General features: G+C 43.3%; 1 protein-coding gene across 2 annotated transcripts in view; it reads right to left on the bottom strand.

The window, feature by feature from the left end:
- LOC138733829 (ubiquitin-associated protein 1-like) overlaps positions 1-20,580 on the bottom strand; it is a 97,822-nt gene that overhangs the window by 33,092 nt on the left and 44,150 nt on the right. For both annotated transcript variants that reach the window (XM_069881326.1, XM_069881327.1), the window contains exon 3: positions 692-816. In XM_069881326.1, the coding sequence (XP_069737427.1) occupies positions 692-816 (125 nt within the window). The remainder of the gene's footprint in view (positions 1-691; positions 817-20,580) is intronic.

Here is a 20,580-nt window from a genome sequence, read left to right as displayed (position 1 = left end):
CCCATACCAGCTTAACTGGATGGAAATAAGTATATTAAGACAATCAGGTAATCATTTAATGGTTATAATGAAAAAGGCAGGAAAAAAGGGGGGAAAAAAAAGCAGAACCATCTACAGCAGTCTGTCACAGCTAAAGTGAAAATAATTATCAGTTTGGACTGACCAAGGAAAATCATGGATCCAAATGAGAAACATAATTCAGTTAAGCTTCCTGTAATACAACCTGCATTTGGAGATTAAATTTTCAAGTTATGCAAAAGCAATTGATTTTATGCTACCAAGAGTTTATGATAAAAGAGATATTCTCCTCAAAGACCTGGAAGCCATCCGTACCAAACTGTAACCTGTTTGCCCTACAGCTGGAAAAGAATTCCCACTCAAGATAAATGCTATTAGGCTTTTTAAAGTGATAAGTAGAAGCTTTTTGCATGGCCTATCATATTTTTATCTTTCTATGCATTCTAACAGATCTTCTGCAACTACTGCCTGGCACACAAAATGACATTACAGGACCGACAAGACTAACATTTGAACACATTTGCAAACTGTGACTACTTGCAATTTACAGCACCACACTTACGTTTGGACTTGACAATCTTAAAGGTCTCCTCCAATCAAAACAATTCTGTGATTCTGTTGGGGGAACAGGGGTGAGGGGGAAAAGCGTGGAAAAGCAGAACACGTCACTTACCTGGGCTTCTCTGACAAGCTGAGAAGAATCAGGCAGGCAAAATCCAATGGGTAATCCAACTTTCACTGGGGTTTTGAATTTGTCTCCTATCTTAAATGGGACATCATCAAGATAACTGAAAGGCCCTAAGATCAAAAGCAGACATTGTATCAAAAAATCTGATTAATTTAATGCACATTTCTAACTCACATTTCTGTATTTGGGAGCTATTTTCTCTCTGCTGCCCCAACCACAGCAGGTGACAAAATACAAAGGAAACACAATGAATCTGTATGGACTTTTTAAATGTTCTAGCCCATAACTATTAAAAAATAAACCCACAAACACATAACATAACAATCTAACAACTGAACAGATTTTGAAGTCAATATACCCAACATCTTAGCTTCCCTTGTGACAAGACTATGCCTACACAACTGGAAGACAGAGCTTTCCTGAACACTGTATTCTGTTATGTCTCTATAAAAAGATCCATTACTTTTTGTCATATTCAAAACAGGCTTTACAATGACCCAGCTTTAAAGCAGCTAAGGCAAACCAAAATCCATGTTTTGGCACACAAGTAGGAAGTAACATTTGGACAGAAGCAGTCTGAAATGGTGATTTGTAAATGGTCTTCTCCAGCGCTGTATAAAGTGTACCTGCCTTAACAGTTAAATTAAACTATTAAGCATAAGTTTCTTTGTTTCAGTCAAGGGCAAAGTGGCTCAAAGTCTAGACACTCCAGTTTAACCAAAACACAGTGAAATAGCTCAAGACTACTTAGCATAGCAATTCTGATTTTTGAAACAGGGCAATCTAAAATCAGCTGTCTGATCTGTGATCACTCCAATGAGAGGCCTCAGACTTATCTCATGATCCTCCACCTGTCCTTTATATCTATCACTTATGTGTGGCATTTAAAATGTGTTTTAGGATGTAAAGCCCGACTTTACTTCTTTCTTTGCCTTAAACTTCATCTGAAGGCTGGCCATTTGTGCCCTTGTTTCCGGGCACCAGCAATGAATAGCAGAGGGGGTGCAGCAGCAGGCGCTCCCCAAAGACGGATCTTAGGATATTGCCTGAGGGGCTCATCTGTGGTGCCGGGTTCAGTGGAGGGGAGGTGCAGGAGTAAGCACCGCTCCCCCTTGCCCGGCTGAGCTCACGGTCCTGAGCCGGCCGCTTCAGGGGGAGGTGATGCAGTGGTGGGCACTGCCCCCCCACCGCCTTCCTCCACCCGCCGGACCAACTGGACTGGACCCTCCCAAAGAAGCTTCTGCACACACGCGGCAAGACCCCCCGAAACGTGCTGATGGTGCACACACTGGCCTTATAAAAGAACTCGCAAGGAGCTACGCAGCGCGCTCTCACCCATCACTTCGATGGGACCAGCATGGACAACACGGCCTGGAAGAAGCTGATGCAGCGACGTGTTCCCGAGGAACTGCTGCTGTCCATCGATGTGGCGATTTCTTTCCTTTTCACTTCTCTCTCTCTCTCCCCTCCATTACTTTACAGTGTGTGTGTTAGATTGGATCCAAGTGACCTTGGCTGTGTTCAGGGATCAGATTGTGATCTGAACAGATTGAAATTTGTTTCCTGTGACTTTGGGAAGTTGCACCCCCATATCTCGGCTATGCACCAGAGTATTTTGGTCTGTTCATTTTGTTTGAAAGCCAGAATAAATTTGCTTCTGATTTTCGCCCTGAGAGTGACCTGGTCAGCCTCTGGATTGCTACATACATAAATGAACCCCTGTCTTTTGACTGTGCAGGTTGAAAGAGGCCCCAGGTGTAAGCATGGGGCTTGTGGATCCGGGGCATGACATCGGACAAAACTCTTTCTTCAGGCATCCTGCAAGCTCATGTAATAAACAGGCTATTCAGCATTTTGGCTTGAATAAAGGAACGTGGGGGAGGGTCAAGGGGGGGTGGAAATCCAAATGTATTGGTCCTGATCGCTGTACCTTATTTTAGGACAAATGCTTAAGTCATGGGGTGAAATGTCTTCTTTCTTTGGTGGCAGCCAGCGCAGTAGCAGGCGTTGCTCGCCGACACGTGGCAAGACCACCCCAACATGTGCTGATGGGAGATGGACGAGCAACTGCTTTCGTGCCAAAAAGAAATGTATAAAAGGGGAGGGGAGCCAGGACCAGGCACATGTCTTACTAGATGCAGCCCTGCCTCAGCCACGCGTGCAGTGCTGCTGACTTTATTCCACAATAAAAGAGATATTTCATACTCTCGGAATTTCAGTTTCCAGAGTGTGTTTATAACACTCATGAGGCAGAATCACTTAGAGCTCAATCAACTCCATGAAGCCAGACTATAGGTATGTTTTCCTTGAGCTCCTGTGAAGAAGTACTAGAAAACTCACAGTATAAAGTGCACTCAGTTTCTTGATTAACTAAAAGGAGTTACCACTGGTCTAAGCCTTTCAAACTACAGGCAAGGTTTTTGTCTGTGTAATAACAATCATCTGAAGCATTCTTCTAGCACTAATTTGTAACTTTGCCTTGAGTGTTGCAGATCCAAAAAGACATTAGTGGCAACATCCAAGACACTAGTTCAGTGACTAACCGCTAGCTCAGTGAGCCTTTACATACTCAGATGACAGTTTAAGTACCCTTTGCGTACTTTCACTGTTGACTTATGGTTGGACTCGATGATCCAGTGGGTCTCTTCCAACCTGGTTATTCTATGATTCTATGACTCCATCCACAACAATGCGGTCACAGGCTCCAAAAGGAGGAGCAACTTTTGAGAACATGAACATCTTGCTAATTTGGTGTTAAAATGTTTATATCCTGTCATCACTTGAGCTCTCATGCTATGCACCACATTGGCTGGACCCAAAGTCCTGTTAGGACACAGGTGGTATTCCCTCCAGCTTTGAAACCATCAGTCTGAATAACCTACATCCCACCTGCACCACCAAGCCAAAAAAAAAATGCTCCAGGCAGAATACAATAGTACTATCACTGATCCTTCCTGAAAAGCACACATTCAAGCATTATACAGCACAGCATCCAGATGGAACCTCACTGTCCACCAAAACCACTATTTGCAACATGGCATCCAAGGAGTATTTGAGCTGGCAGTTTGAGAACCTGTATATGTCAAAGCGTTTGCTTACACATAAATAACAACCGTGACAGCTTTTGCACTGAGAGTGGTAAATCATAGAATGGTTTGGGTTGGAAGGGACCTTAAAGATCATCTAGTTCCAATCCCCCTGCCATAGGCAGGGACACCTCCCATTAGATCAGGCTGTTCAAGGCCCCATACAACCTGGCCTTGAACACCTCCAGGGAGGGGGGCATCCAAAACTTCCCTGGGCAACCTGTTCCAGTGCCTCAACACCCTCATTGTGAATAATTTCTTCCAAATATCTATTCTAAATCTTCCCCCTTCCAATTTATAGTCATTCCCCCTCTTCCTATCACTACATGCCCTTGTAAAAGGCCCTCCACAGCTTTCTTGTAGGCCCCTTTCAGGTATTGGAAGGCCACTATAAGATCTCCTCGGAGCCTTCTCTTCTCCAGGATGAACAAGCCCAACTCTCTCAGCCTGTCCTCATATGGGAGGTGCTCCAGCCCTCTGATCTTCTTTGTAGCCCTCCTCTGGACCCATTCCAACAGTTCCATATCCTTCTTGGGGTTTCCAGAACTGGACACAGTACTCCAGATGGGGTCTCACAAGAGAGGAGTAGAGGGGCAGAATCACCTCCCTTGACCTTCTGGTCATGCTTCTTTTGATGCAGCACAGGATACCGTTGGCCTTCTGGGCTGCGAGTGCACATTGCCGGCTCATGTCAAGCTTCTCAGCAATCAGCACCCCCAAGTCCTTCTCTGCAGGGCTGCTCTCAACCACATCATCCCCCAGCCTGTATTGAAACCACGGATTGTCCCGACACAGGTGTAGGACCTTGCACTTGGCCAGGTCAGAGACAACCAGATCTCCTGACTGCTCACAGTCCGGTGTGACTACTGCTACTATGCCCTGCTTAGTCCCACTGGCACAAGTCCTGCTCTAAGCAGGATGATCCAAGTGAATCAGGATTACCTCTCTGCACCAATCTTATGGAGGAGTTTTTGCAGGCCAAAGGACGCAGGGAAGTGGAGGCTGTCCTTGAAGGACCTTGGCTGAGAGAATGAGAAACAAAGTAACAAGAAGAAACACGCACGTGAACATTAATCTTAGCCAATCATATGCCTAGCTTAGGCACGTGAACAAGTAGCAAAACCCAATTATTGCAAACCAAACAGCACTTGTTTTACTAGTTAATGTATATAAAGGAGCCATTAAGCCTAATAAAGGGTCTTCTGTTCATCAGGCAGGAGTCCGTGCCTCAGTCCCCTCAAATAGTGTCCCTGACATGACATGATCTGTGGAACCAGCGCTGGGGGGGCGGAAACTTCAAGCCGAATGATTGTCTCGCCAGCTGGACTGAGCAGGCAAACCCTATGCCTGGGCAATCACCGAATCGTGAATTCAGGTGGGTGGCTGAAGATATAATAGTAGAGATGGATGCAGAGGACTTAATTTAGAAACATGTCTCCCATGGAGATGATATTGCTGTGCATGTAGCAACAACGTGGTGCTTAGAGACTTTAGAAGCACTGAAAGCAGAGAAGTCCGTAGCTGGAGCAGTAAAACAAACATTAGATGGCGAAGGAATGCAAAATGATGATTCGAAAGAACAAGAAGGTCAGGAGATTTTTGAAGTAAGCTACTCGAGTTCATTGGAAGACGAAGAGGAGAAATTAGTAGCAGAGGTAGAAAAGTGTAGTGAGACCCAAGAGACCCTCTCCTAAACCTCCGAAAGCTGCTTGTGAAAACATCATTGTACATCCATCTGCTCCCCTGTTTGAGAAAGAGACCGAGTCACAGTATCACTCATCGCAAGATTATGGACACAGATGGGATGCTGTGTTTAAAAATGTTGCGGCTGAAGGGAAAAGTGTGCCTAAGGCTGCTTACCCAGTTCAGCTCCGCAAAAATGCACCACCACAGTGGGGAGCTTTTCAATGGGAGCTCATTAAGGAAGTCCAAAAAACAGTACAAATGAATGGTTTAAGAGCTCCATTTACACAATCATTGAAACCCTTACACCTAGAAAACAGCAGGGAAATGATCACAGAGCACAACCCAGAGCAGCACCCTGATACAGATTCCTGATACAGATTCCTCCGGAATAAAGATCGAGAATCCAGGGTGCCTGGCCCGCCTCCGAGCAAGGACAACTGGAAATGCCAGAGTGGATGCCTCCACAATAGAGGCAGTGACTCTGTGGAACAACAGTGTACAAAGTCTTCCAGTTGATGCCTACAAGCCGTTAGGATTTGGACTGAGTGCATTGTTGTTTAGGTGGTCAAGTACCACATTACAGGGGATTTTTGTATTACCGGGGGTGATTGATGCAGATTATGAAGGGCAAATTCAAGCCATGATATGGAACCCCAGCCCTCCAGTAATTATTGAAAAGAGAAGCCAAAGTGCCTAATTAATACCTTTTAAGGCACAAATTTATCAAGCAGAAATTGTTGACAGGGGAGAGGGAGGTTTTGGTTCTACAGGGAATGACAAAAACATTTTTTGGGAGGCACAAATAACTGCTCAAAACCCAACAATGTTAGTAACAGTAACACATGTGCAACAACAGCAGCAATTGTTAGTGAATATGCTGTTAGATATAGGTGCAGATGTCACAGTCGTTTCTTCAACGTTTTGGCCAAAAACATGGGAACTGACTAACCCCCATGGAGGCCTAATAGGAGTTGGGGGTGTATCAGAAACTCTGCAAAGTAAATATCTAATTCAAATAAGTACAGAGGATAGGTTTGCTTGTCAAATCAGGCCATATATTGCCCCCCTTCCTATGAATTTAATGGGAAGGGATGTTTGGGGGCAAATGGGATGTACATTGGCTACTAATCAGAAAAATTTATAGTGGCGACCACTAATGGGCGACCAGTACTCAAACTGAAGTGGAAAACAGAAAAGCCAGTTTGGGTAGATCAGTGGCTGCTAACAGAAGAGAAGGTCGCCATTTTACAAGAATTAGTCCAAGAACAGTTAGAGAAAAATCGTATTGTACCAACTACTAGTCCATGGAACACTCCAGTTTTTGTCATACCTAAAAAGACTGGAAAATGGAGGCTTTTACATGATTTAATAAAAATTTATGAAGTTATAGAGAATATGGGAACACTACAATCCGGTCTCCCCTCACTGGCAATGATACCAATAAACTGGAATATTTTAATCATAGATTTGAAGGATTGTTTTTTCACAATACCTCTACATGATCAAGATGCACAAATATTTGCCTTTTCCATGCCAAGTGTTAATAAAAGGGAACCCATGAAAAGATATCATTGGGTTGTTTTGCCACAAGGAATGAAAAACTCGCCAACAACGTGCCAAATATACCTAGATTGTGCCCTATGCAGTTTTAGAGATCATCATAAAGAATTGATAGTCTATCATTATATGGATGACATTTTTGTAACGGGAAAGGCAGATCTGAATATGGAACTGAAGGAGTTGCAAAACTGTTCAGAGCAATATGGATTATAAATTTCTACTGAAAAAATCCATAGAGAAGCTCCATGGAAATATTTGGGATGGAAAACTTTACAGCACGCAATAGAACCTCAAAAGGTGCAATTAAAAGTAAAAATCAATACACTAAATGATGTGCAGGTATTGTTGGGTAACATTAATTGGATTCAAAACTTGTTGGGGATTAATAATGAAATGGTGGGATGGAACATCAATTGTAATGTGTTAGAAACAAGATTAACAACTAAAGATAATTACAAGGACCCTTATCTTCTTGTCCCCAGAGCCGTTGAGATTGACCACTCAGATATGGCCACACCTTAACGACTCTGAGCTGATCTGATTTCATTCCCCCTGGATGTGCAATGAGGTGCCCGGAACAAGTATAATTGTCACTTTGAATTTGAAAACAACTCTGTGTATAAATTTTCTGTGAAATCACTGCTCAGCAGAAGCACTCTGAGGACAAATCCCGAGTCTTCTCCAGCACTGAATAAAGTGTACCTGCCTTAATGGTTAAATTAAACTGTTAAGCGTAAGTTTCTTTGTTTCAGATTTGGCGACCCAGATGGGACCCTCTCTGCCCGGTTGCAGGACCCATTTGGGCTCAGGACTCTCTTGGGTACCCCCGGGGATTTCTCCAGAGAGACTCCTCTTCTCAACTGGATCTCTGTGGGGACAGACAAGGACTATCAGATAAAAAGGTACACTTGAAATTTTTTTTTCTTCAGTTTGGGGATCGGTCCATTTGGTTTGGCTCCTCATAAGTCGTTACTGCATAATGCTGAGTAGAGCGTATGCCGGACTGCTAGCGTCTTATAGGCATACATTGAAGTTGCGGAGGCCTTGGTTGTGACAGGAGTATTTTTATTTGGTCTTGGTACTGATTTTGGCTTCTGGGTTTTGTCAGTGTGGTCAGGAGGTCCAGGTTGTAGACTGACATTAGCCAAATGAACTTGAAACTATAAGTAGGCCTTGGTTGTAAAGGAGTATTAACTAATACCTGGTTTCTGATTTTTGTCAGTGTGGTCAGGAGGTCTTGGCTGTAGAGTGACATTAATCACAGAAACTGGAACTATGGCACTATATGTCGATTTGAAGTGAATGTGTGGTCTCTGTATGTTTTGAAGTGAATAAGTTAATGTTGGGGGGTGTGTGTGTTATTTTTGTGGTGATAATGTGAGAAGCCAATCCCAGTTACCAATACCAATTCGATTATTAAGCAGGAATGATTTTAATAAACAATGCCGGGGCACACATGGGTTAAGTGCACCTAATGTGTCCCACTAATGAGTCCCCACTGGCTGCATGACTTCTATACAGGTTAAACATACATGTTTGTGTGGGTTCCAGGAAATACTGGTTAAACAGTTACATGTTAAATGCCCATTGTTTTCCGGAACTTATTAGTATACCCACATCACAGTTTCTTTGTGTCTTCTGTTTGCCTCTGATGGTCTTCATCTTATCTCCCCCGCCCTTCTTGTGTCTTCAGGCCTGTCCTTTGTCCCTGCTGTGGAACTGTCCTTGTTTTCAATTAGCAAACAAGCTAAACTATCTAATTCATTTCCTTAACACGATTTATTCCTTCTTTCAGTGAAATGAGATATTTGTACAAAATTGTATTTGTTTGGTTGTAGAAATAATGATGAATTTTATCCAGATTGTATATGGATTGCTGACGGGTGTTTATTGCACCCTGACATAATGCATGTGGTGTAACAAGAAATTGTGGGTAACATAGGGTTGGGATTTGAGTTGTCCTGAATGTAAGAACCAGGACAAAAAGGAAAGATGCACCTATGCAGTGCAAGTGATTTGTGGTTGGGGAGCCAGAACACAGAACCCATAAGATGGGAGGCTGGCAGAGTGGCTGCACTTTAAAGAAAAGCCAGCTGGGATATATTTTAGATCATGAAGATCTTAGATCATAAGGGGATCAGTGGTCCACCGAGTGGTGGACAAAGAGATAAACCCTGATAAAAGCTTTTGATAATCAGTGGTGGCTGGTGTATGAGCTCGATTATGGGGAAAAGCGGCCATAACACCTTGTTGCAATTAACGTTGTTCTTGAGGTGTGAGGAGAATTGGGTGCAGATGTGTGCAGATGTGTTTTCCAGTTTGCAAAATCACCTGGAGAGGCAAGAGAACGTGGCAAGAGAATGGGGTCTGGAATTAAGAAATAATCGATGTGCATACTGTAGAGGAATCAGAACCGGGTGTTGTAGCTGAGCTTGAATGACTGGGACATGGGGAAATTACACTGGAGGATCCACTGGTTAAAATAAAGCTGGGGAATACGAGTGAAAAGGTTATATTCTTGATAGATACAGGAGCCTCTGTGTAAACCAGCAACCGATTCCTGCAGATAGAAATAAAATATTGTGATTGTAATAGGAGCTACTGGCCAAACCGAAAAAGCATTCTTTGTGCAGTCTGCTAAATACGAATTGGAAAACAAGTGGGTACACATGAATTTGTTTGCTAGGAGCCCCTAGACCATTAATGAGGAGATTTACTAAAGCAGTTAGAGACAGAAATAATATTTGGAGCAGGAGGCACAAAATTTAAAGTGAGAGATCATAAACTAATCCAAGTATTGAGTTTGTCCTTAAAACAGGTGGAAATAAACACTGCTAACAGCAGAGATTTTGGAACAGGTTTATCCAGGCATATTGGCTTCTGAGATATCTGGAAGGCCAGAAATGTGAAGCATGCGAAGGTAAAATTGCCCCCTGTGAATGTCAGGTAATACCCTCTGTGATTAGAAGATTGCAAGGGGATAAAAATGATTATTGACAATTTTTTACAATATGGGTTATTAAAAGAATGTAAATCAGAATATAATACTCCAATATTTCCTGTAAAGAAACTAGATAAAAGCTATAGGTCAGTGCAAGATTTAAGGGCCATAAATAAAATTGTAAGAAGAACTACATCCAATGATGGCAAATCCCTGTACCTTGCCAACCAATTAAAAGATCCATTGTGGTTTACTGTACTGGATTTGAAGGATGCCTTCTTCTGCTTGATATTGGCTGAAGAAATCAAAAAGGTGATTTGCCTTTGAATGGGAAAACCCTGAAACTGGTAGTAAAACACAACTAACCTGAACAGTATTGCCTCAAGGTATTAAGAACAGCTGAACTATTTCTGGGAACCAGCTGGCTTGAGACCTGGAAACAAGGGACTGGAACCCTGCTGCAGTATGTGACCTCCTGAGAGTTACACAAACAGAGGACGACTGTGAGCAACGGACTGCAAGTCTATTGAACTTTTGGACTGAGCGGGTATCAGGTCTTTCAGCAGAAGGCCCAGCCTATGCAGCGATGACTTACTTACCTTGGATTCGAGATCTCCAGAGGACACAGAGAGTTCGGGACAGCCCGAAAGGAAGCTATTTGCTGCACTCTCATGCCAGGAATGGTAAAGGAGCTCAGAACCTTTCTGGGAATGACAGGTTGGTGTCATTTATGGATATATAACTATGGACTCTTAGTGAAACCATTGTATGAACCATTGAAAGAATGTCCAATGGGATCATTGAAATTGGCTTGGACTGGGGAGGTAAAAAGGGCATTTGAACAATTAAAGAAGGAATTGATGAAGGCCCCAGCTTTAGGCCTTCCCAATGTTTCAAACCCTTTCTGGTTATTTTCTCACGAAAGACAGGGGATGGCCCTGGGGGTGCTGACACAGCAGCTAGGCCCCTGTAAAAGGGCTGCAGCCTACTTCTCCAAACAATTGGATGATGTAAGCAAGGGATGGCCTGGATGCCTATGGGGAGTTGCAACTGTAGTTCTGAATATCCAAGAAGCCCGAAAATTCACTATGGGCCAAAAAGGACTGTCATGGTGTCACACACAGTCTCAGCGGTGTTGGAGCAGAAAGGAGGTCACTGGCTTTCCCCCTCTAGATTTTTGAACTATCAAGCCATATTGGTAGAGCAAGATGATGTGAATATAATCACCACTAACACTGTAAATCCAGCATCTTTCCTTAGTGGAGCTGCTTCAGAACCAGTGATACATGAGTGCCTGAAGATGCTCCAGCCGCCCGGATCTAAAGGAAAAACCTCTCATGGATGTGGAAGATTCCTGGTACAGTGATGGAAGCAGCTTCGTGAAGCAGGGACATCGGAAGGCTGGATATGCAGTGGCTACCACCAGAGAAGTGATCGAGGCCAGACCATTACCCCAGGAACATCAGCCGAAATAATCGCCTTAAGTCAAGCACTGGAATTAGCAAAAGGAAGGAAGATAAATATATGGACAGATTCAAACTACGTCTTTGGAGAGGTGCATGCTCACGGTGCTATATGGAAAGAGTGAGGACTCCTTACTGCCCAAGGAAAACACATTAAACATGCAGCAGAAATCCCAAAGCTGCTGGAAGCTGTAAATCTTCCAGAAGAAGTAGCTGTCACATGCTACAAAGGTCACCAGAGAGGTAATACTGGCCAGAAAATTGGTAACAAATTGGCAGGAGATTTTGAGGCCAGGATGGCCACAGAAAAAGGCAGAAGTAATATCTGCTTTGATTCCAGATGGTAAACTTCAAATCCCTGATTCTGATTTAAAATTGGAGAAATATTCAAGGGAAGATAGAAAACTGATTATCAATATAGAAGAAGAGAAGTAGATAATGGGTGATTTTATGTTCCAGATGGACAAATAATAATGCCATCAGGAGCGCTATGGAAATTGGTCTTAGAGGAGTTACAAATAAAACAACATATACCCAAAGAAAACCAAAACAAACAAAACAAACCCTATGGAGTGTAAATAATAGGAATGCAAATAGATCTCTCTGAACTCCCAATAAAAAGGAGCATTTAGAGTGCCTGCAGTAATATTGTCGGGTAGAGGTACACATTCGTGCTAAACTGGAAAAAACATTAGTGAAATTTTAAGAATTGATTGGCAGTTACATTCTCCATACTGACCACAGGCTAGAGGCCAGGTGGAGAAAATGAATCATCACATTGTTGCTGATAAAACAGCCATACGCTAAAAGTTGTCAAGAAGCCAATCTATATTGGCATCAAGCACTTCCTTTGGCCTTGCTTAGGTTTTGAAATAAGGAAAGAAAAGTATTAGCCCTGTATGCCAATTGCAGTGTACAGGAGAAGATCTCACAGAATTAGGTGAGAATTTGTCTAATCAGCTAACAAAACCAGCTGAACTTGCTTGAGAAACAAATAAAAACCCAACAAAAAGCAAAACAACAAAAACCAACCAACCAAACAACAAACAAATTTAAAAATACAAGCTGCATGGCCTAGAGCAATGCAATCTGTACATCCTTTTACACCTGGGGATGAGTTTTTCTATTAAAGATTTTACAGGAAAACCACCGGGAGGACAGTGGAATGGACCCTACGAAGTATCGCTAACAGCCTTTGCAGCAACCAAGATGAAAGAACTTGGATCAAGTGAAGAAAATCACCTACCAGTCAGTGGACAACAGAACGCTTAACACCTTTAAAAGAAAACTTGCTTGTACAATATACAATAGCATGGCCTTTTGTTTAAATGCTGTTTTTTCAGTACAACATATATTTATTCCATGTATTTTGGGAATCCCCGCAAGCATTCAAACCTTTGGAAACTCTAGGTGGTTGTCAAACCTGTTATATAAAGCTGAAACTACGCTGGCCTCCTTTTAACACCAGGAGTAGCCGTGCCCATGAATTATAATACCTGAAAGAGATTTATTTGTAGGTATGCAAGGAACCTCAATTATACCCCGAGCCTTGGAGGCCTCAAATCTTGAAACTAGACAACTTCAGAATCAGTTTTAGAAAATAAAGTTGCAATTGATTATCTGTTATTAAGATACCATAAAGGACGCTCTGATTTCGAGGGCATGAGTTGTTCCAATTTGACCAGTCTCAGACTGTAGAAACTTCTATAAAAAACTAGTATGGCCTTCTTAACTCCATACAAGAGTGGGAGGGTACAGATATTTCTTAAATTACTAGCTCCTAAACTTGCCCTGGTTGAAACAATCTTTTCTCAGTGTTGATGTGCGGGCATATGATATAGGGGAAAAGTTAGAAAAACTTAGAAGGCTTAGCTCACTGAAATACGCATTGTCTGCTAGTTAAGGCCTCGAAGACCCTGGATGTTGATAAGGGAGGAGCTCATCCGCAGACATTCACTGATAAGGGAAAGCTGAAAGGTGCACAACAGCAGAAAGCTGACTGCACCTGTCTGCAGTCTTGGGGCTCGACCAGGATGAGAATGCGACTGCGCACAAGATTGGGTTCAGGGACAATTCATGAGGAAGATGAAGGCTACTTCAGCCCTGAGCCCCAGACCACGAAACCGCACCTGCGCGAGTATGGGCGAAGCTTCTCGAATCTAATTATAATAAGAAGCGGGGAAAGGTCATGAGTATGTAATAGGCGCTTATGAATAGGCATGTCTTTACACTATAACTATCTGCTTGTTAGACCATACGGTGTGTGGGTTAGGAGGATTACCCCCTCACACACACCAGCGAATAAATGCATACCTACTTTATAACCCTTAACGGAGTTATAGAGTTTGATTCTGCAAAACAATTTGGCACCCCAGATGGGACGCCCTCTCTGTCCGACTGCAGGACCAGTGGGGAGCGGGACGTTCAAGGCGCCGCTGGACTATTTCTCCGGAGAATCTCTCATCCCCATCCGATCGCTGCGGGGAGAGAGACGGCCCATCAGTGGGCGGACAAGGTATGTGACTTGGGGATACGGCTACCTGCAGGGGAGGCAGGGGATGAGTCTGTAAGGCGTGCATGGGACGCCACACGCATTGACGAGGAGCTAGATTGCTCGCCCCTGGGATTGTTGGGCCCAACGGGACGCGTAGTGAGGTAGCTGTGGGGAGGGATTCCCTATAGCTTGCCAAGACCTTGTAAGGCATTCAAGGCTGGGGATAGCTATCATCATATTTCAGGTGTTGTATGTGCCTGGTACCGTGTGTGGTTTGGATATCCATGACATCGGAAATTGTGGATCCAATTCAACTGGTCGTAACTAACACTGTGTGAGTTGGGCTGGCCCTGAAACGAATAGCTGTGTGTTTGAGATGCAGCATCGCTGCAAAGTGAGTGAGGAGTTCTGACTGTTGTGTGTTGTTAATTAGTTCTGTGCTCTGTGAATTGTTTAATGTATGATAGAGTGCTGGAGTTCGGCAGGAATTTAAAACTTTGGATATTGGTGGGGAGAGAAGCGGGCACGCCGGCGTGGGCTCAGGTAGCCGACCTGTGCCACCAAGGAGTTTCAAGTACTATGCAGGTAAAACTAGGCAGGACAGCTTGCTCACTCTGAAAAGCAAGGGGCGCTGCCAGAGACAAAGCGCTTGAAGCTTCAAACGTTTATAAAACTTACAAATTAGTTTTGAAAATACCTAGCAAAAAGGGAAAAAAAAATGGAAAAACCCAGCCTTGCGTCTGTGTGTGTGTATGGGTGCCCCCCTCCTTCTGCTTCTTTGCTGAGTCCGCGGGAGTTAAACATGCTATCTCTGCAGGGAGATACTGGGTTATGAACAATTCTATTCGCATAAGAATAATGAGCAAACCGGCTATTGTAGGGATTCCTAAACAGGCTTTATTAAAAGATGGGAGAAATTATCCTTAAAATTTTAAGAGCGCCAACTATTGATTTATCCAAAATTTGTTGTGTGATTATTTCTGCGGACAGTGTTATTGTGTATAATTGGGGAACAATACATTCAGGTTTGGTATATGTGTGCATATATTATGTTTATCAGTAATGTAAGAAAGGTTGGACTACTGCCTAATTGGCAAGGACAAAACTTAATGTAATTTAATGGAAAGCATGATCAGTAGTGGAAAAGAAAGTTTGGTTCCAGAAATCCAGGACCTTGAGGGGAAAGACCGGGAATGGGTTAAAGAACAGTGCAAAGAAAGGTTTTAGTGAAAACTGAGAAAGAAGGAGGTGAAACTAAGGAAAAGGCAAACTAAAGAAACTAAAAACGGAAAACAAAAAGAGCCCTCTGGGGTGTGTATTAACACATTGGAAGGATGTTGTTTGGAACTGGGAGCACTGAAAACAAAAAGACCCTTATTAAATATTGTAATCAGTGGTGGCTGCTTTACAAATTTGATGATGGGGCAAAGTGGCCACTTAATGAGACAATAGATTATAACACCCTCTTACAATTAGTATTGGTTTTGAGGAGAGAAGGAAAGTGGGATGAAGTGTCATACGAGGATATGTTTTTAACCCTCCGTAACAATACGGAGTGAAAAAGGGACTGTGGAATTGTGCCCCCACAGGACCCTCTGGCACTCGCCCTTGAGCGAGAACATAACAAGGAATCTGGAGGTAAACTGAGGCAATTGTTGTTCAGTGTGCAGCATCGGACAAAAGTGCACAAAGCTAAACAAAACTCGCCAGGCACCAGAACAGGATCTAACTGATCTGTTTAAGCCTCCCCCTCAATCACAGGAACAAGATGCCGACTCGGAAAGGACCCCCACTCCTCTGGATAGCCTGGTATCCTCCCACATCAGAAAAAGTCTGCTCCAATGGTCCTGCAGGCAGCTCTCCGGGAGGCAGTAGGACCTGATGGAGAGCCAATGCTAATCAAGGTACCTTTTCCACCGTTGATTTAGAAGCATGGAAAGGGTTGCCCGGGACTACCGTAATGATCCGATAAGTGCAGCCAAATATTTTCAGTTTATTATAAGACAGCACAACCCTAATGGGGGCGTTCTACAGTTATTATTGGAGTGTTTGACAGAGACAGAGAAACAACTAAACAGTCTTAAAGACTGTGGGGGGATTTGGACGAAGATTATTATAAATGAGAAGGGGTGAACGTTAAAGATTATTTCCCTCTACAAGACCCAAAGTGGGATACGAACAGGAATGCACATAAAGAAAGGCTGCAAGCATAGCAGGGGTGGATTCTAGAAGGGATGGAAAGAGCCATTCCCAAAACAATAAATTGGTCAGTATTATATGCAGTTAAGCAAGGTCCTTCCGAGTCACCATCTGAATTCCTGGATTGATTAAGGGACGCAATGTCCCACAGCACACCGCTGGATCCTGGGTCAGAGGTAGGAATACAACAACTAGTTTCTTTGTTCTTGGGTCACTCAGCAGGGGATATCAGGCATAAATTCCTGAAGCTGCATTCCATAGGAGATAGGAACCTGCAAGTATTGTTGAACGAGGCAAAAAAGAAATGAAGGAGAGCAGAGTAATCAGAAAGGACAGATAGCGGCCCATGTGAAGGAGGATTGAGGGAGATCTGGGAAATCCACCCTAGCAGACCCTCTGGTTATAATGAAGCTAGGGAAAGAGTAAAATAAGGTAGAATTTTAATTGATGCCAGGGCAACATATTCAGATTTAAACCAAGCTTTGATACCCCTGGGAAATGTCTACATGATGGTAAAGGGAGCAACTGGCCAAAGAGAAAAGGCATATTTTTGCAAACCTTTGAAATACAAATTGGGGTATACACCAATTCCTGTACATGCCCCAATTCCCCGAAGGCACTCTTGGGGAGAGATTTACTAGAACAATTAGGGGCTGTGATTAAATTTGTAAAAGGAGAAATTACTCTGGAGGTAAATGATCAACAATACATACAAATAATGAGCTTATCTCTAGCTAGTGTTCCCACAGGAGGAAAGGCCAACGAGGAAATTACGAACCAGGTATACCCTGGGGTATGGGCCACTGATGTGCCAGGAAAAGCAAAGAATGCTCCACCTGTTGAGGTCAAATCAAAGAAGGGCGGCAGTCAGTAAGAATTAAATAAGATCCCCTAAAGAGAGAAGACAGGGAAGAAATTCGGCCAATACCTGTCTGGAAGCCTGATGGATCATACCAAGTGGTCCAGGACTTATGAGCTGTAAATAAAATAATAAAGACCTCTATCCGGTGGTGGCAAACCCATATACTCTATTGACACCTGAAGTAACCTAGTTTACCACTTTAGACCTGAAGGATGCCTTCTTTTGCCTCCCTCTCCATGAGGCCAGCCAGAAAATATTTGCATTTGAAGGGGAGAATCTCAAAAGTGGATGCAGAAATCAGCTCACTTGGACAGTATTACTGCAGAAATCAAAACAACCCTACTATATCTGGCAATCAACTTGCAAAAGATCTTGAGTCCTGAGATGCCCTGTTTGGGGAAGAAAAACTGTTACAGTACGTGGATGATATCCTGATTGCCACCAGGATGAGGGACACTTGCATGACCTGGACGGTGAGTCTATTGAATATTCTAGGACTCCAGGGATATCGGGAATCCAAAAAGGAGGCCCAGATAATGCAGTGCAAGATGATTTACCTGGGCTACGAAGTCAGTGCTGGACAGAGGACTTGGGGACAAGCCCGAAAAGAGGCAATATGCAGACTCCGAGATTGCAAACAGTGAGAGAGTTACGAATTCTTCTGGGAATGACTGGGTGGTGCTGACTGTGGAGGGACTGCTTGTTAAACTCCCGTACACACTAACAACCACTGAACAGAAACACCTTCAAAGGAATAAAGAAGCTATACAGGCCTCTGAGCTACTGAAAAAGGCCCTGATGTCGGCTTCGGCCTTGGGACTCCCAGATGTGAGTAAGCCATTTTTTTTCTCCTCTAATATTGGCACAGGATCCAGGCCCGTATCGCCGAGCAGTTGCATACTTCTCCAAGCAATCGGCCGCAACTGCAAAAGGTTGGCCTGGATGCCTGCGAGCGGTTACGGCTGTAATACTAGGTACACAGGAAGCCTGAAAATTCACCCTGGGCCAGAGAATGATTATGTTGGTGTCCCATACAATATCTGCTGTATTGGAAGTGAAAGGTGGACACTGGCTTTTCCTACAAAGGTTCTTGAAATACCAGACTGCAATGGTAGAAAATTGTAATTACTAACATTGTCAATCCAGCCTCTTTTCTTAGCCGAAACACAGGGGAACCAGTACATCATGACTGTCTGGAAACTATTGAGGCGATATACTTGAGCCATCCGGACTTAAAGGACAGTCCTATGGGAAGTGCTGAAGATTGGTTCATGGATGGGAGCAGTTATGTCCTAAGCGGTAAAAGACATGCTGGATATGCCATTATCACTAGTCGAGACATAACAGAGTTAGGACCTTTACCCATGAATACCTCTGCACAAAAGGCAGAGATAATTGCTCTGACCCGTGCCTTGGAATTGGATAAAGGCAAAGCTGGAAATATCTATACAGATTCGAGGTATGCATTCAGAGCTGTACATGCGCACAGAGCAAACTGGAAGGAAAAAGATTTATTGAACTCACAGGGTAAATACATCAAACATGGAGATCCTGAAACTACTGGAAGCAGTCCAGCTCCCTGAGAAGGTAAAAACCATGCAAATCAAAGCACAACAGAAAGAGAATTCGGAACTGGAGAGGAAATGAGCTGGCGGACAGAGAGGCAAAACAGGCAGCCAAAGGGGAGGTAAAACCAGAAGGGGCTTTGACCCCTGATGGGCGAATCTCCCTGGAAGGAGAGCCCCAATATACCAAAGAAGATCAAAAGCTCACTGCACATTTGGAAGGGTCATATAATGAGGAGGGATGAGTTCTCACCCTACAAGGTAAATTAATCATATGGGTTTTAGTAAAAGAGAAGCATAGAAAAAGGCATTGGGGAGCAGAGGCCCTGTAGGAATGCCTAATTAGAGAAATTGTAGCTAGAAATGTATACATTACTGTGAGACAAGTGACTCGGCAGTGTGATCTTTGCCTCCAGACTAATCTCAAAAATACCCCCACACTGGAAATGGGCCAAATCAGGAAAGGCAACAGGCCTGGACGACAATGGCAAATTGATTATTTTAGAACTTCCAAGAAAAGGGGGGTATTGATATTTGTGAGTACTAACCGATACCTTTTCAGGTTGGCCAGAGGCATTCCCTACCAGAACAGCCAAGGCTCGAGAGGTAACCAGAACATTAATACAAGAGATAATACACCGTTTTGGGGTTCCAGTGACCCATCGGTCACTTTGAGATCCATCCAGACACTCATCAGAAGACTGTACTTGTACATATTGGCCTAGGTTGTATATGTTTAAGAACTGGTTGTATTTCTATAGTAATAGATGAGACAATTATAGATAGCAAGAATCATTCTAATTTTTGCATTTGTAATTTTGTTAAGATTGTCGGGTGTGACTTTTCTTACTTAGCACCAGTCGTATCTTACCAGTCGATACGCTATGTAATGAACCTTATATTGATAAAACAATTAATGAAACATCAGGATCTGATCAAGATCTTGGATGAAGTCCAAGAAAGTGGGAGAAAGACCCTGAAAACAGCTCACCATGACACGGAGGAAATGAACAGGGTCCTGAAAAGGGTAAAGAGAAGATGTGAACCATCATTGGTGGGACATGCTATTTGGATGGTCCCCCACTGTGACTGGCATTCTAAATAAGTTTTGTCACCCCATTATTGTCCTGTTCATGCTAGTTTTAGTTAGCTTTGTTTACTGTGTTGTTTGTTTGGAATTGGAGAATGCTACAACGACTAACAATTTTCAAGCAAATACTATCCAGTCCCCCTTCAAAAAGTAGATCATGTGTGAGGCAAACGAATTTGCCTGAGTTTAAAAGACAGGGGGGAATTTATGTGCGGACATATGATATAGGGGAAAAGTTAGAAAAACTTAGAAGGCTTAGCTCACTGAAATACGCATTGTCTGCTAGTAAAGGCCTTGAAGACCCTGGATGTTGATAAGGGAGGAGCTCATCCGCAGACATTCACTGATAAGGGAAAGCTGAAAGGTGCACAACAGCAGAAAGCTGACTGCACCTGTCTCTGCAGTCTTGGGGCTCGACCAGGATGAGACTGCACCTACGCACAGATTGGGTTCAGGGACAATTCATGAGGAAGATGAAGGCTACTTCAGCCCTGAGCCCCAGACCACGAAACCGCACCTGCGCGAGTATGGGAGAAGCTTCTCGAATCTAATTATAATAAGAAGCGGGGAAAGGTCATGAGTATGTAATAGGCGCTTATGAATAGGCATGTCTTTACACTATAACTATCTGCTTGTTAGACCATACTGTGTGCGAGTTAGGAGGATTACCCCCTCATACCCGCCGGCGAATAAACACATACCTACTTTATAACCCTTAATGGAGTTATAGAGTTTGATTCCGCAAAACAGTGTCATAGCATTGGGACTATCAGTTTTGTTAACCCGGATAGTGTTTCAATGTGCATTTTGGTGTCGTCAGTGAACAGTACAAGGTTATTAGACATGGAAAAGAAATCAAATCAGTAGAGCCAGGAAAGTTTTTTAAGAGAACTTTAAACAAGAAGACCTCTTGTGACTCTTTTGCAAA

Source organism: Phaenicophaeus curvirostris (genome assembly GCF_032191515.1).
Source record: "Phaenicophaeus curvirostris isolate KB17595 chromosome W unlocalized genomic scaffold, BPBGC_Pcur_1.0 scaffold_35, whole genome shotgun sequence".
NCBI classification, from domain to species: Eukaryota; Metazoa; Chordata; class Aves; order Cuculiformes; family Cuculidae; genus Phaenicophaeus; species Phaenicophaeus curvirostris.
Note: the sequence above shows the minus strand (reverse complement) of the source record. Positions and strands in the feature narration are given on the sequence as shown.